Consider the following 14,561-nt stretch of genomic DNA (forward strand, 5'->3'; position numbering starts at 1 on the left):
GGCCAGCCTCTGTAGATAGCAGTATGATTGCCACCGCAGTTGCCGCACTTGTTCGAGTTGCAGGCATCTTTGCTCGGTGGGCAGTTCGAGCTGGTTCTGGTTCGAGCTCAACCTTAAATAGTGGCTGCGGCTTTCTATTCCTGTTAAGGATATTGAAGACTGCCTTAGCACTAAAACCCTTCTCTTGTAGCGCCTTTGCTATCTCTGCAGGCGATACGTCGGACTCTATGCCCTTAAGTACGACTTGCAGGCCCTTGCTACTTTTTGCTGATACGTGTAAAAGTTATTTTTATTCTCGGTAAGATATTTTGATAATACTTTGTAATTATCTTCAGATTTCATTTGAACCTTTGTCTTTTGGATGTTGCCCTTTACAAGAGGTGTTATGTTTAAGTTCTCCTTTCCAATAAGCTCGATAATTTTGTTGACAAGAACATTGAAACTTACTTCTCGAATATAAATTTGGCTTCCTTTTCTCGACTTCAGTAGATTCGGCCGCCTCAACATCATAGGCGTCTGCCAAGATTTTTAAATCGGTTTGAGTTCTATTACAGCTAGGCTATCATTCCCACGGGTTATTTTGCGTTGAGAATTTAGAGAGCTCATTATACCCGTTACTCGTAGAGTAAAAGGGTATATTGTATTCGTGCAAAAGTATGAAACAGCTAGAAGGAAGCGTTTCCGACCCTATAAAGTATATATATTCTTGATCAGGGTCACTAGCCGAGTCGATATAGCCATGTCCGTCTGTCCGTCCGTATGAACGCTGAGATCTCGGAAACTATAAAAGCTAGAAGATTGGCATTTTGCATGCAGATTCTAGGAGTTCCTACGCAGCGCAAGTTTGTTTCAAAAAGGGGCCACGCCCCCTTTAATGCAGTTTTATTGTGTTTATCAATACCTATCGAAATGTAGAAGAAATTTTTCAAATCGGACCATTCGTTAAAAAGTTATGCGTGATCAAAGTTTCTATCTCCATCTCCCTCGCACTCCCTTTACCTGAGTAACGGGTATCTGATAGTCGGGGCACCCGACTATAGCGTTCTCTCTTGTTTTGATTTGGATATAGAGATTCATACTAGTCAGCACAGCCGTTAGGAGGAGTTGAAGACTATAAAGTCTGAAATTTTAGGGTTCTTCAAACTGCAGGTTTTGAATTGACAAAGTGGTTTTCAAACACAATCCCCACCCATCCTAGGTTCTCTAACGGAGTTGCCTTCAAGTTTCAAATTGACACTGCTGGCATGGGTCCCCGAGCGACAAAACGGAACATACTATCGGTGACATCGAAGGTCTTTGACCCTCTCGGCTTACTAAGTCTTATTGTAATTAGAGGAAAGATCAAACTAGAAAAAATATCTATTCCTCGGTTTGTGCATACCGATCCAATTACATGCCGTTCCCGACGCATCCTTAAGAGCTTATGGAGCTTGCGTGTACATTCGTTGCAGAACTGAAGAAGGTTATAAAAATATCGTTGTTGACTTCAAGGTCTAAAGTAGCGCCGCTCAAGACTAAGAACTCCTAAGCCTCTCGCAGATCCCTGTCACAGAATCAAGCCCCTATTATTGGTCGGACTCTGAAGATACGGCTCCCTGGTAGATCGTCTCATCCATCTTCGTTGTCCACATTCGTATCAACTATAGTTGCGGAGATTCAAGAGTGGTCAGGAGAATCTACATGGCGGCCTAGATGACCTAGATGAACTACTACAAGAATTAAGGAAGACTGCGGTTGGGCTGACCGATGCTGTACGAAATTTAGATTTGGTAAATGTCATCACGGGGTTTCCGCTCCGCTTCATAAGAAAATTCAAAGACAAAAGAATAATATTTAAAAAACTTTGTCGCCGACTGAATATAATGAAGCTTTTCAAAAAGTTGTCGAGATATTACAGAAGAACAAGTATTATGAAGACAAAGAATTCGTAGAAGCTCCAGATTTGACCCAACTCGTCACCGATTGAATCCATTCATCCATGAGGACAAAGGGACTTGATATCCAATCAAATTTTCATGTTGGTTTACTAGCACTTTTGAGTCTCCTTCGACAGCGTATTCGCTCAGGAGGCCTGCAGTCAGATACTTCGATGATGCTGTGAGAAAATAAGGCAAGGGGTGTGGATGATCTCCAAGGAGGAGACCTACCTGTGGCCTACGGTGCCGTGTGCACAGAAAGAAAAGAAAGACGTTAGAGCGAGAGGGCGTGGTGCCGTGTCCAGAGGGCGAAAGGTTGAATGGTAAAACCGTGGACTTTGGACAAGGAGGCAAGGAGAGGCCAAGCGCTAGAAGCTGGATCAGTGAACAAGCAACCGAACGCGAGTGAACAACACAAGTCAAGTAAACATCAGTAAACAAGCAACAGAACGCGAGTTAAGAAAAAATATCAAGTCAACATCTGGAGCAAGCCTGTTCACCCTAGTCTGGAAACGGTAACCCATCCCAAAACCCACCCGGTCCCGAAGCCAAAGACAACGGAGGCGTCCCGGAGCAACAAGCAACGCGGCGACGGAGAGCGACGGTGGAACACCCACCACTCAACGGAGAAGGCGTTAAGGCACTAATTTGTCACCATTAGTTCCGGAACTAGGGAGAAGTCGGCAAATAAAGATCATCGATTATACATCCCTACTGTGCGTTCTCATTAGACAGTCGGGCGGTCACGTTTATATAAATTTGGTGGGACGAACAACACACTTCTTCTGAGCTAGCCGCACGACATTCCTAGCGAGCAGCAGAAGGGTCGTTGGGCGCCAAGATGTCCCCAAATCGTGCATAGCGACAACGGGTCGAACTTCGTCAGAGCGAGTCGCCACTTCCAGGCCCTTCGAGAGCGGATAGAGGAGAAAGCCGTTCATACCTCCTCGAGCTCCGCACCTAAGCCCAGAAGCGCTGGTGACAGTCCTAGTTGGAATCAATGCGGTGATGAACTCCGCGCGGAACGACCAGCAACGACCCAAGCGACGGAGAGGCACTGACTCCCGGGCACCCGTTCGCCACACTAGCACTCCGGACCCCGGACCAGGAGGGTCTCAGTTGCTTACGGCGATGGCGGCTTGTCAGTCAGGCAAATGTTCTGGCGGCGATATCCCCGGGAATATGTCCTGGGCCTACAAATTCGGGGCAAGTAACTCAAGAAGCAGCCAATCATCACCGAGATCTCGTCGTCGTGGCAGAGAACAACTTGCCGCTCCAACAATGGCTCCTAGGGCATGGTTAGAGTCGACGACGTTAGGAAAAAGCGGAAAAGGAGTTTTTCGGCGTGCCATCCGTAAGCTCGCGCCGCTTGCAATAAAATAAAGTGCGACAGGCGTTCAACGGGGCCGGCGTTGGCTGAAGTCAGTTAAACTGACCTATCTTTTAGGAATTGCTTGAATTTGTACATTGTTGAAGCATAGTGTAAGTTAGTGTAGGGCGAAGGCGATAGCACAAAAAAGTTCTCTCTCGTCTTCGTCAACCTTCGTTAAGCTAGGCCTAAGAGTAGTTGTCTAAAATAGAGTTTTAATCGTTAAAATATATTTGACTCGTTTAAAAGAATATTTATATTTATTTTATCTTTACTTACAGTGCACCTCCTGGATGAAATATAATAGTAAAACCGACATTTTGCATTTTTTTGACTGGGTTTTGAGATAGATCGGGACAAAATAACACGTCAGTTAGAGTAATCTTAGCCAAAGATTTGGTTATCGATTCCATTGTTCACTCTTTAGTTGAATAATTAATATCATCCTATTTGAGTTTTGATTTAAAATATATTTTTTTCTAAAACTTATTTTTTTTATATTTAACTTGTTTTTTTTATGTTGACATATTTAACTGCTCTTATTTTATTTACGGCTTGCAATACTTTTAAACTGGTCTTTAGATGTTTTCTTTAATTAAATTTCATGATCTAGAAGTCTGCTTTTAACCAAAAAAAAAAAAAAATTTTTTTTAGAAAATATTTAAAAAAAAAAAAAAAAAAAAAAAAAAAAAAAACAAACCCACCCAAATAAAAAAAAAAAGAAATTAATATTATTAAAAAAAAAAAAAAAAAAAAAAAAAAAAAAAAAAAAAAAATATATTTTTTATAAAAAAAAAAAAAAAAATTTTAAAAAAAAAAAAAATATATTTTTAATTTTTTTTAAAAAAAAATAAAAAAAAAAAAAAAAAAAATTAAAATAAAAAAAAAAAAAAAAAAAAAAAAAAAAAAAAAAAAAAAAAAAAAAAAAAAAAAAAATTTTTTTTTTTTTTATCAGCGTTTATTAAATAAAAAATAAATATTTATTTTTCTCGATTTTAAAAGAGTTAATATAATATATAAGTTAATGTGACAAAATTATTTAAAATATTATATTAGAAATGAAATGTTATTCGTTTTTAAAGGTATCTAGTTTTTTAAGAAATAAATTTAATTTAGAAATTATAAATTTATTTAATTATTTTATTAATTAAATAATTTATAATTTTAATATTTTATGGGATAAGCTATAAAATAAATTTTTAAAAATAATAAATAAATTTAATAAATATATGCTTAGAATTAGCAATTATTAAAAATTGTGTTATAATTTATTTTATAATTTAAATTATTTATTAAATTTTAATTATTTATTAAAATATTAATTTTAATATTTAAAATTAAGTAATAATGATAGAATTAGTATATTTTATTGTTTAAATAAATTTTAATGAAAAGTTTAAATAAAGAATTCGGCAAAAATAATGTTCGCCTGTTTAACAAAAACATGTCTTTTTGAATTATATATAAAGTCTAACCTGCCCACTGAAAATTTTTAAATGGCCGCAGTATTTTGACTGTGCAAAGGTAGCATAATCATTAGTCTTTTAATTGAAGGCTGGAATGAATGGTTGGACGAAATATTAACTGTTTCATTTAAATTTTTTATAGAATTTTATTTTTTAGTCAAAAAGCTAAAATTTATTTAAAAGACGAGAAGACCCTATAAATCTTTATATTTTATTTATTTTAATTATAAAGATTAATTAAGTTTTAATAAATTAAAATATTTTATTGGGGTGATATTAAAATTTAAAAAACTTTTAATTTTTAAAAACATTGATTTATGAATAATTGATCCATTAATAATGATTAAAAAATTAAGTTACTTTAGGGATAACAGCGTAATTTTTTTGGAGAGTTCATATCGATAAAAAAGATTGCGACCTCGATGTTGGATTAAGATATAATTTTGGGTGTAGCCGTTCAAATTTTAAGTCTGTTCGACTTTTAAATTCTTACATGATCTGAGTTCAAACCGGTGTAAGCCAGGTTGGTTTCTATCTTTAAAAAATTATAATATTTTAGTACGAAAGGACCAAATATTAAAATAATTATATTTTAAAATATGAATATTATTAATATAACTATTTTGGCAGATTAGTGCAATAGATTTAGAATTTATTTATGTAATTTTTATTACAAATAGTACTTGTTTTATATAGAATTTATTTTATCATTAATCGGAAGTTTATTATTAATTATTTGTGTATTAGTAAGTGTTGCTTTTTTAACTTTATTAGAACGTAAAGTATTTCCCTGCAGCTTCTGCAAAAATCGTTTTTTGGGGCTTTTAGCCTGCCGGCGTGTGCGCCAACGAGCCAGTGGCCTGTGAGTACTCGAATTAGCATGCTGCACTCAGTGCGGCTGAAATTGAGTAGTTCTGATGTTTTCTTATTGTTTATTACAGGCCATGTCTGGTGAGAGATTCGGCATTGCGGTGTGTTTTGCCAATAAGTGTTGGCTAATTTGCTGAAGTGGTTTTTAATAATTAGCTTACAAGTAGCCATCGGCATGCCGACATTCTCCTTTCCTGGAAGGAGAGGTATGGTGGTGCCTTGCCTGGCTAGCTCGTCTGCTATACAGTTGCCTACGATATCCCGGTGACCCGGAACCCATATAAGGCTGACAGTAAACTGATTAGCCATCTCGTGGAGAGATTTGCGACAGTCTGCTATTGTTCGGGAGTTTGTGTTTGTCGAGTAGATTGATTTAATAGCCGCTTTGCTATCACTATATATGTTTATGTGTCTGTTCTGGGTGTTTAACTCCCTTAAACAGACAAGTGCTTCCATTATAGCGTACACTTCCGCTTGGAAGACACTGCAGTGGTCAGGAAGTCTGAAAGACCGCCTGATCTCTAATTGCTCGGAGTATATGCCTCCACCTACGTGTCCGTCTAGTTTGGAGCCGTCTGTATATAGACAGATTGCGTCTATTGAGCCCGGTCGGCCACGATCCCAAACTTCCCTGCCTGGGATCAGAGCTTCGAAGGGCGTGTGATTGTATTCACGGGTTTTACATAGATCCGTTTTTGGCGGGATCAATTTGTCATGCTGAAGAATCTTAGCGTGACCATACAGTTGGGCTTTCCATTGCCCTGTATCCCTTAGTCGAATGGCTGCCGATTTCGCCCTTTCCATTCCTGCTAAGTCCAGGCTCTGGAGGTTCAAGATCGCATTCAGCGCTTCGTTTGGGGTAGTTCGAAGGGCTCCACTCACACACAAGGCCGCCATGCGCTGTACCTTGTTAAGTGGAGTTAAGATACATTGTTTGTGTAAAGCGGTCCACCACAGAGCCACTCCATATAGTAGGATTGGCTTGACTACCGCTATGTATATCCAATTGACTATTTTAGGAGACATACCCCATCTTAGCCCAATTGCTTTTTTACAAGAGTAAAGTGCAATGGTCGCTTTCTTGGTTCTCTCTTGGTTGTTTAGTCCCCATTTAAGACGCTTATCTAATACTAACCCCAAGTATCTTGCGTGCTCACTAAAAGAGAGATTACAGTTGTTTAAAGTGGGTGGGTTAAGTTTTGGGAGTTTGTATCTATTTGTAAAAAGGACTAGTTCCGTTTTTGAGGGATTTACCCCAAGTCCGTTCTTTGTAGTCCATTCCGATAGTGTTTTTAGTTTTGCGGTCATAAGATCGCATAACGTTTGTGGGTATCTACCATTAAAGATGATAGCGACATCGTCTGCGTATGCCACTATTTTACAGCCTCCTCCTTCAAGAATCCGCAGTACTTTATTTACCGCGATATTCCATAAAAGGGGTGATAGTACACCTCCTTGCGGAGTGCCTCTGTTCACTAATCTAGTCTGGGTCGAGGTCCCTAGTGTGGCCGTGACCAATCTGCTTATCAGCAATTTGTGGATCAGCCCCACCAGCGGTGGCTCAACCCCTAGTTCAGTGAGGGATTCTGTTATTGCCGTGGGGAGCACGTTGTTGAACGCTCCTTCTATGTCAAGGAAGGCGACCAAGGTGTATTCTTGTATACTGAGTGATTTCTCGATGTTGCTTACTACCAAGTGTAGCGCCGATTCGGTCGACTTACCTTTGGTGTATGCGTGTTGCGCCTCTGATATCTGCGTCGGGTCAATGATGTCTCTAATATGTAGACCTAACAGTCTTTCTAAGATTTTTAGCAGGAATGATGTCAGACTTATCGGTCTGAAATCCTTCGCTGTAGTATGGGTGGCTTTCCCTGCTTTAGGGATGAAAACGACTTTCGTTTCCCGCCATGCTGTAGGTAGTTCACCTACTGCAAGAATGGTCTGGAATATTTTCCTCAGCCAGTTTATAGCTAGTTCTCCTGCTTGTTGAATATGTGCCGGTGTTATATTATCCGGTCCCGGCGATTTGTATGGCTTAAAACTATAAATGGACCAGTTTATATTACGGTCTGATAGTAGGAGATTTAAGTTTATTCCTTCTCCGGTGTGTCTTCCTGGGGGATGTCCTGATTGTAGGCTCCCTGGGAAGTGAGCGTCTAGGAGTAGGTTTAGGGATTCTTCACTAGAATCCGACCATGATCCGTCAGCCTTTTGGAGATAGCCTAGGGATACGGCTGTCTTAGAAAGTATTTTTCTGAGCCTTGCGGCATCAGTTGTCTTTTCAATGTCCGAGCAGAAGTTCTGCCACGCAGTTCTCTTCTCTTTTCTAATGGCCTTTTTGTATGTGGCTAGTTCCTTTTTGTAGCTTTGCCAGTTTATGTCCTCATTTGCAGCTTTCGCTCTGTTGAACAAGTTTCTGCATTTGGCTCTGAGGATTGATAATTGCTGGGTCCACCAAGGAGGTTTTTTCCTTCCCCTTGGTTTCCCTAACGGGCATGCAGCTGAGAATGCCGCGTTGCATGCTTCTGTGAATTTGTTTACTATATTATCTAGCTCCTGAGTGCAAGGATTGCTTTCTGGTGGCTTCCTGGGGAGGAAGTTCGATAGAATTTCTTTGTATTTATTCCAGTTTGCCCGCCTGGGGTTGGCAAAGCTGACCGGCACAGGTGATATTAGGGACAAAGTTGTCTCTATAAACCTATGATCTGAAAATGAGTGCTCATTGGAGACAGCCCAGTTTGTGACTGTGTTTATGAGTGAATCTGATGCCAGGGTTAGATCTATGATCGTTTGGCACGTTTTTGTTATAAAAGTAGGGGTATTGCCCCTATTGCAAAGAAATAAATTCGATTTAAGAATGAAGTCGAATAAAGACTCACCTCTGTCGTTGTTGATAGGGCAGCCCCACTGAGTATGGTGGGCATTTGCGTCGCATCCTATCACCAAACCTTTCTTAAGCTCTTCACATTCCTGTACCAGTCCTCTGACTAGCGCGTCTGGGGGTCTACCTTTTCGGAAGCCATGTAGGCCGATAGCATCCTAAAAGAGCCGCTTTGCAGCTCCAGGCTTATTGCTGTGTTGTCTCCGTTGCTGTATTTGTGAAGCAGAAATGTACTAAGATGCCGTTTGGCTAAAATGCAGGTTCGAATTTTACCTTGTTTGGGGTCAAGCATAAGCTTGTAGTCTTTTGTTCCCAGTCCAGCAACCCTGCCTCCTGCTACCCAGGGTTCCTGAACTAAGACCACGTCGGCTTCGCCTTTGGCCAGGCGAAGCAAAAGAGCAGCGGACGCTGCTTTACTGTGATGTAGGTTGATCTGCAGGAGTCTTAGCGACATCCCCAGCTGCAACCTCCACCACAGTAACGTCGGCCTCCGAATCGCTCAGGTCCACTTCGTCGATTGCCGGTCCCATCGCTCGCATCTCTCTGCTTAGCGACGAGTCGGTTGAATAGCCGTCCTCCGGCACACCAGGGGCCTCCACTTCCTCCGCAAGCACCTGCTCGGCTGGGTTGCCGGCAGGACTTCCAGAGGAATTAGAGTCCCCTTTATAGATTTTAATGTGTATGGCACTGAACCCATAGTTAAGCGTTCCCCGAGCAGCCTCTATGGGAGCGATAGACTCCTTGTTCAGTACCACAATCGCTTGGTTTACGTCTCCTTCGTGCTCCTCCACCTTAACGACTTTCCAGTCTTTTGTGGGGAGATGTGGGTTGCATTCTTGCAACATAAAGAGGATGTCCTCCGGTGATGCAATTGCTGCTGGGAGCCAAATTCTGGCTCGCGGTCTACTGGGGACGTCACACCAATCTAGTGCGACTATGTTCGCCCCTTCGTAGACTGCTCCGAGCTGAGCTACCGCCTGTTTGTATAGGTCAGCTGATCGCTGATTATCGCAGGCCACCACTTTTACACTGCCCTGGTACCAGCCCGCGTCCATACAGCAAGGCGCTGAACCGGGCTTCTCGCGTACCATACGCAGGCAAATGAGTGACAGCTTGGACTCAACCGCCTTCCATTTGTTTCTGGGGATCCTGCTCTCCGGATTTCCCCTGTCAATGAGTCCAAGTAGGACCCGATCTTTGGTGATCTCGGCAAAGGAGACCGACGGCTGGATCCTCGATCTCTTCGCCGACGGGCCGGGCAGCTCTATGGAGCGTTGCCTCTTCGCCTGAGCACCTTCTTGTTGGGGCTTCTCTTGCCCATAGTTGGGAAACACCGTCCTTGCCCACTCTACCTTCTTTAGCCATTCGGGCGAAGGCGTGGCGACAGTGCTTCTGGCATGTGAGCGCAGGGTTTGGGCGGCAGTCCGTCTCTCTGCGTAAGTAAAATTCTTCTTTGCACCAGCGGGTGACCCGATCGACTTTGCTGCGCCTACCACTGGTTTTGGCGCAGATTCGCACATAGCAGAGGCGTTAGCGACAGTCTTTCTGTCCCCCGTCATCCCTAGTTTGGGATGGGGCCCTTTCTGAGCCCTACTGGTACTTGCAGTGGAACCATCGTTCGTCTTTGCAACTCCGGGTTTTTGTGGAGTTCCCGTCTCCGTTTTTTTGTTTGTGTTTTTGTGTGTTGTTTCCATAATTGGTCCCACGAGCTGCGGAGAAGGGGAAAGGTCCGCCCGGGCAGAGATCCGCGTTACCCGGGTAAGGCGGTAGATAGAACAGGGGGTCGCCATCTCCCTGAGCCCACCGTTTGAGACTGGGCTAGTTGTTGATCCGGGGCCCCAGCCAGGCTGACTCTTGGCACGGTCCGGATTACACCGTAGTCCGGCCCGGAGTGAGATGTTGTTTGGGAGAGGAAGTGGGTAGGTGGTGTGTGGGGGATATTGGGTTTGTGTAAAGCAACTGTTTAGATGCGGCTGAACAAATCGCATCGTCGGTACTGCCTCGTTGCAAGATACCCGCTGGTTGTCCGGGACTGCTTATTTGCTGGGGTTTCCGTCCACGATTCCGTGTTTGATTTCCACCGCCAGCTTATTCGCAGTTGGCCTCGAGTGAGGTCGTCCGCTATCCGCAACCTGCGACCCGCTCGGTCGCCCCAGCTAGGCGGCTTCAGAACCATCTCACAAGTTCCTCAGACCAAGCTCAGCGCCCTTAAGTTATAAAAATATGAGTTCCAAGAATCTAGCGGGTTCCAAGCATATAGCGTGTTCCAAAATAGAAGCGGGACAACAGAAGCAGAAAATAAATTCGATCCAGCAACATCCACTTTTGTGTAGCAGTCCCAGCCCAAATACAGTAAGCTCTAGTTTATTTTTTTAGTTGAGAACTTGATTTTAATATTCTTTTCTTTTAATTATTTTAGTCGCACTAGACTTTGACTGTAGTAATCTTAGGCACGTTGTGCTCGATAAAGATCCAGAAAGAAAAGAAAGGAAGTAGCGTACAGATTTTTGAGTGTGGTAGTAACTTCTAAAAAACAATTAGTGAAGTAGTAATCTCAATATTCTAGTATGTTATACGTATACTGTTTAAACTATATATATCAAAACTTATGTTGAATTTCCAACACTAATTTTATGAAATTGATAAATATCTAAACCAAGAACATCTAAAACACGTTCCTAAAACTAGATCCATCCGCTCCAACTTCCAAATTTCCAACAATGCTTGTTGTCGTCATGTTTTCACAAAAAATAAAATTAAATTTAACCCTAACAAGCGAAATAATTCACTCAAAAGCATAAGAAAGAATTAATAACCAGGAGGAATAATAAGTATAACGCCTATTAATAATTTTAACGAAACAGTTTCCGAAGGTCCCTCTATAGATCAGTTTACATCTCAGTCCCCAAAAATAAAAGCGCTTAGGGCTGTCCCTATAATTATATTATATACATTATGTATACAATAACTTTAATGGTCATGGCTCTTACCACTTGCGGCTTTGATGCAGGCTTGCTTCTCGCCGGTGTCTGTGATCGTGACGGCCTCTGACTTCTCGGAATGGGCCGGATATGTGGCTATCGAGTGGACGGGCTGTCTTCGTTGAATAATAATGTAATAATACTGGTGAAGAATAAACACAGTTTATTTCCGATTTGAGTGGACTGTATCTTAAGCTTTATTGAACCGACATGTTCCGCTGTAGTCGTATACTTATACATCTTTAAAAAAAACCAAAAAATCTCTTAGTGAAACCGCAGTACAGAAAATACCTAAAATACTAAAAAGAGCAAAAATAGTATTTTGCATGGCACAAGTATAATATTTCAAATTAAAATTGTGGATGCATTCCGTTCATCAACATCCCGGGCCGCCCTGAAACATGGTTTCTGAATTAGGCAGCAAAGGTAGCTTGGTGATGGGTCGCGTCATCTCTCCAGTAGACGTCTTAAGTTTCACAGCGCGTACAAGTCCATCTGGTCCATGATGAGCCTCCAATACACGGGCGAGAATCCAAACTGCGGGTGGGAGATTTGAGTCCTTTACCAGAACTACACTGCCTACTGCGATGTTATGTTCCTTGTTGTTCCACTTTTGACGTTGCTGCAGCGATGTTAAATATTCCTGGTGCCAGCGCTTCCAAAAGCCCTGGTACATTGATTGTAAATGCTGCTAGTAGTCTAAGCGATTGATCGGCAAATGAGTTAGATCACCCTCTGGAACTGTTGTGAATGGGCGGCCAATTAAAAAGTGGGCCGGAGACAAGTAGGTGCGGTCAGTGTCAGGTGTGTAGCAGAACGGTCTTGAGTTTACCACTGCACTGATCTGAACAATCAGAGTTTGCATCTGTTCAAAGGTTAGAACGGCTTTTCCCACGACGCGTCTCAGATGTAATTTAACTGAACGTACTGATGACTCCCACTTCCCTCCCCAATGTGGCGAATGGGGAGGTATGAAACTCCACTTAATTCCATCATTGGCCAACGATTGAGTTACGGTGTGTTGATGATCCTGCGAAGATAGGTGTTGCTGAATCTTATCTAGAACCCTTTTTGTACCAACAAAATTCGTGCCGTTGTCGCTGAAGATTTGCGAACATTTTCCTCGAAGGGACATGAAACGCCGAAGACATGCCAGGAATGTGTCTGTGCTAAGATTAGTGGCCAGTTCCAAGTGTATGGCTGATGTTACAAGGCAGACGAAGAGTATGTAGCCCTTAGTTTTTCGGGGATTGCGCTCTCTCCTTTCCTTGGGGATGAATGGTCCAGCGTAATCGCAGCCTGAGTGCTGGAAGGAAGGCTCTACGTTATACGAATCCCTTGTAGATCGGCCAAGAATTGGTGCTCGGTGATATTACGTTAGCGAAAGCACTTTATGCAGTTGTGCACCAGGTTCCTTATTAGGTTACGCGCGCCGAAAATCTAATATTTTTGACGCGTAATTACAAACAAAGCAGACACTGCCGGATGTAGATTTGCTATGTGTTCGTGTTCCAAAATCATCCTTGTGATGCGGTGCGATGCTGGTAATTGTGAGTTGCCCAAGCGTCCACCAACTCGAAGGAGGCCATCCTTGCCGACAAACGGTGGGAGCTTGATCAACTGGGAGCGGCTGCGAAGTTGTTTATTTTCCGCCAGAAGATTACGATCCTCCATGAAGCATTTCTGAACCTCTTGCAGGCAAAGAATGCGAGCAGCCTGAATCTCTTCATAGGTGAGCCTTGTCCCATTTGTCAGCGCTACAGTTTTAATGGCCATGGTCCTTTGGAGGAAGCGTGATGCGTAAGCTACAGCGTGAACCAGTTTTGTCCAGGACGAGACCCGCTGAGTCAACACTTCGATTGGTGAAAATGAGCCGCCTTGCTGAGTGGTTAATGCGGTGGACTTGACTTCTTCCTTGCCAGGGTTATCTGAAAGGGAAGAACAGTACTTTGTACAGCTTAACTTTACCGCAAGCTTTTCTGGATCTTGCAGCCATGAAGGTCCCATCCACCATAAGTCGAAATGGAGAAGGTCTGCAGCAAGCATTCCTCGTGTGTTTACATGATGCCATGCACTGCGCGGCAACGCGTCGAGTATTTCTGAAGTCCTGTTTGCTACAAATGTTTTGTGAAATGGATGTGAAAGCCAATCCAAAACTATGGTTGAATCACACCATGCATGTATTTTGATGTGCTTGTGTTGCAGAGAATCCTTTACTGATAAGATTAGTAGCAAAACGCCACAGAGCTCGAGACGCGGTATGGATTGCTGCTTCAGCGGAGCAACTCTGGTTTTTCCTGCTATGAGTGAAACAGATACAGTGCCATCTGCTCGTACCACTCTGCTGCATCTGAGAATCCATGCTTGTTTTCTACAAATCGTGGCAGGCGCACTTCTTGAAGTATGTGTAAGTCGTTACGGCATTTGTTCCACCAGTCAGTAATTTTTGGAGGAAGCTCCGTGTCCCAGCCGAGATCGAGTAACCACAATTCTTGAAACAAAATTTTAAACTGCACCACCACTGGCGACAGAATACGTAGCGGGTCAAAGATGCGTGCCACGTCAGAAAGCACTTGGCGTTTGGTGTTGTCCGGGTTTGGTGTAAGGCAAACTTTGTAGGATAACGTATCCTCTTCTGGATCCCAATGAATGCAAAGAACCTTTGCTGTACGATTGGATCCTTTGTCTTGTACCTCGGTTGTAGAAGTAGCTCGGTCATTGATACGTGATGAATTGGAAACCCATTTGCCAAGTTCCATGCCTGCACATTTCATTAATTGGATCAGCTCTTTTTGATTGCAAATTAGCTCTTCCTCTGTGTGTGCTCTCGTCAGGTGTGCTTGATAGGTGTGCTTTCATCTTCTCTTCAAACAATACGCTGATAGCAACAATGGTTGTCAGCCACAAAGATTTGTCGATACATTTTGACAATATCTGCTGAAAAGACGAACTTGTACATTCTGAAACGCATACAAATCAAGAAGAGGTTACGTAGAACGCTGGGTCCAATGTGTAGAGCATCGTTTAAGGATTTTCCCTACGTATCCTTGAATGAGCCGTCAAATACTACCCTTAGCT

General features: G+C 42.4%; 1 protein-coding gene across 1 annotated transcript; it reads right to left on the reverse strand.

The window, feature by feature from the left end:
• Positions 1–11,859: 11,859 nt before the first annotated feature.
• Positions 11,860–14,242, reverse strand: LOC123038047. The gene is made up of 4 exons (XM_044461500.1): positions 13,903–14,242; positions 12,948–13,411; positions 12,316–12,789; positions 11,860–12,171 (listed from the first exon to the last, which is right to left on the reverse strand). The coding sequence occupies exons 1-4, from the start codon at positions 14,240–14,242 to the stop codon at positions 11,860–11,862; spliced, it is 1,590 nt and encodes a 529-aa protein (XP_044317435.1).
• Positions 14,243–14,561: the final 319 nt, after the last annotated feature.

Source organism: Drosophila rhopaloa, unplaced genomic scaffold (assembly GCF_018152115.1).
Source record: "Drosophila rhopaloa isolate 14029-0021.01 unplaced genomic scaffold, ASM1815211v1 contig_36, whole genome shotgun sequence".
NCBI lineage: Eukaryota > Metazoa > Arthropoda > Insecta > Diptera > Drosophilidae > Drosophila > Drosophila rhopaloa.

Excerpts from the sequence above, each read along its gene's own strand:
- LOC123038047 (XM_044461500.1), bottom strand. The coding sequence starts at position 14,242 with ATGGAACTTGGCAAATGGGTTTCCAATTCATCACGTATCAATGACCGA. Across the intron at positions 13,412-13,902 it reads TGACTGGTGGAACAAATGCC|ATAACCCTGGCAAGGAAGAA; the intron begins GTAACGACTTAC and ends CTTCCCTTTCAG. Across the intron at positions 12,172-12,315 it reads TTGTTCAGATCAGTGCAGTG|CATTTACAATCAATGTACCA; the intron begins GTAAACTCAAGA and ends GACTACTAGCAG.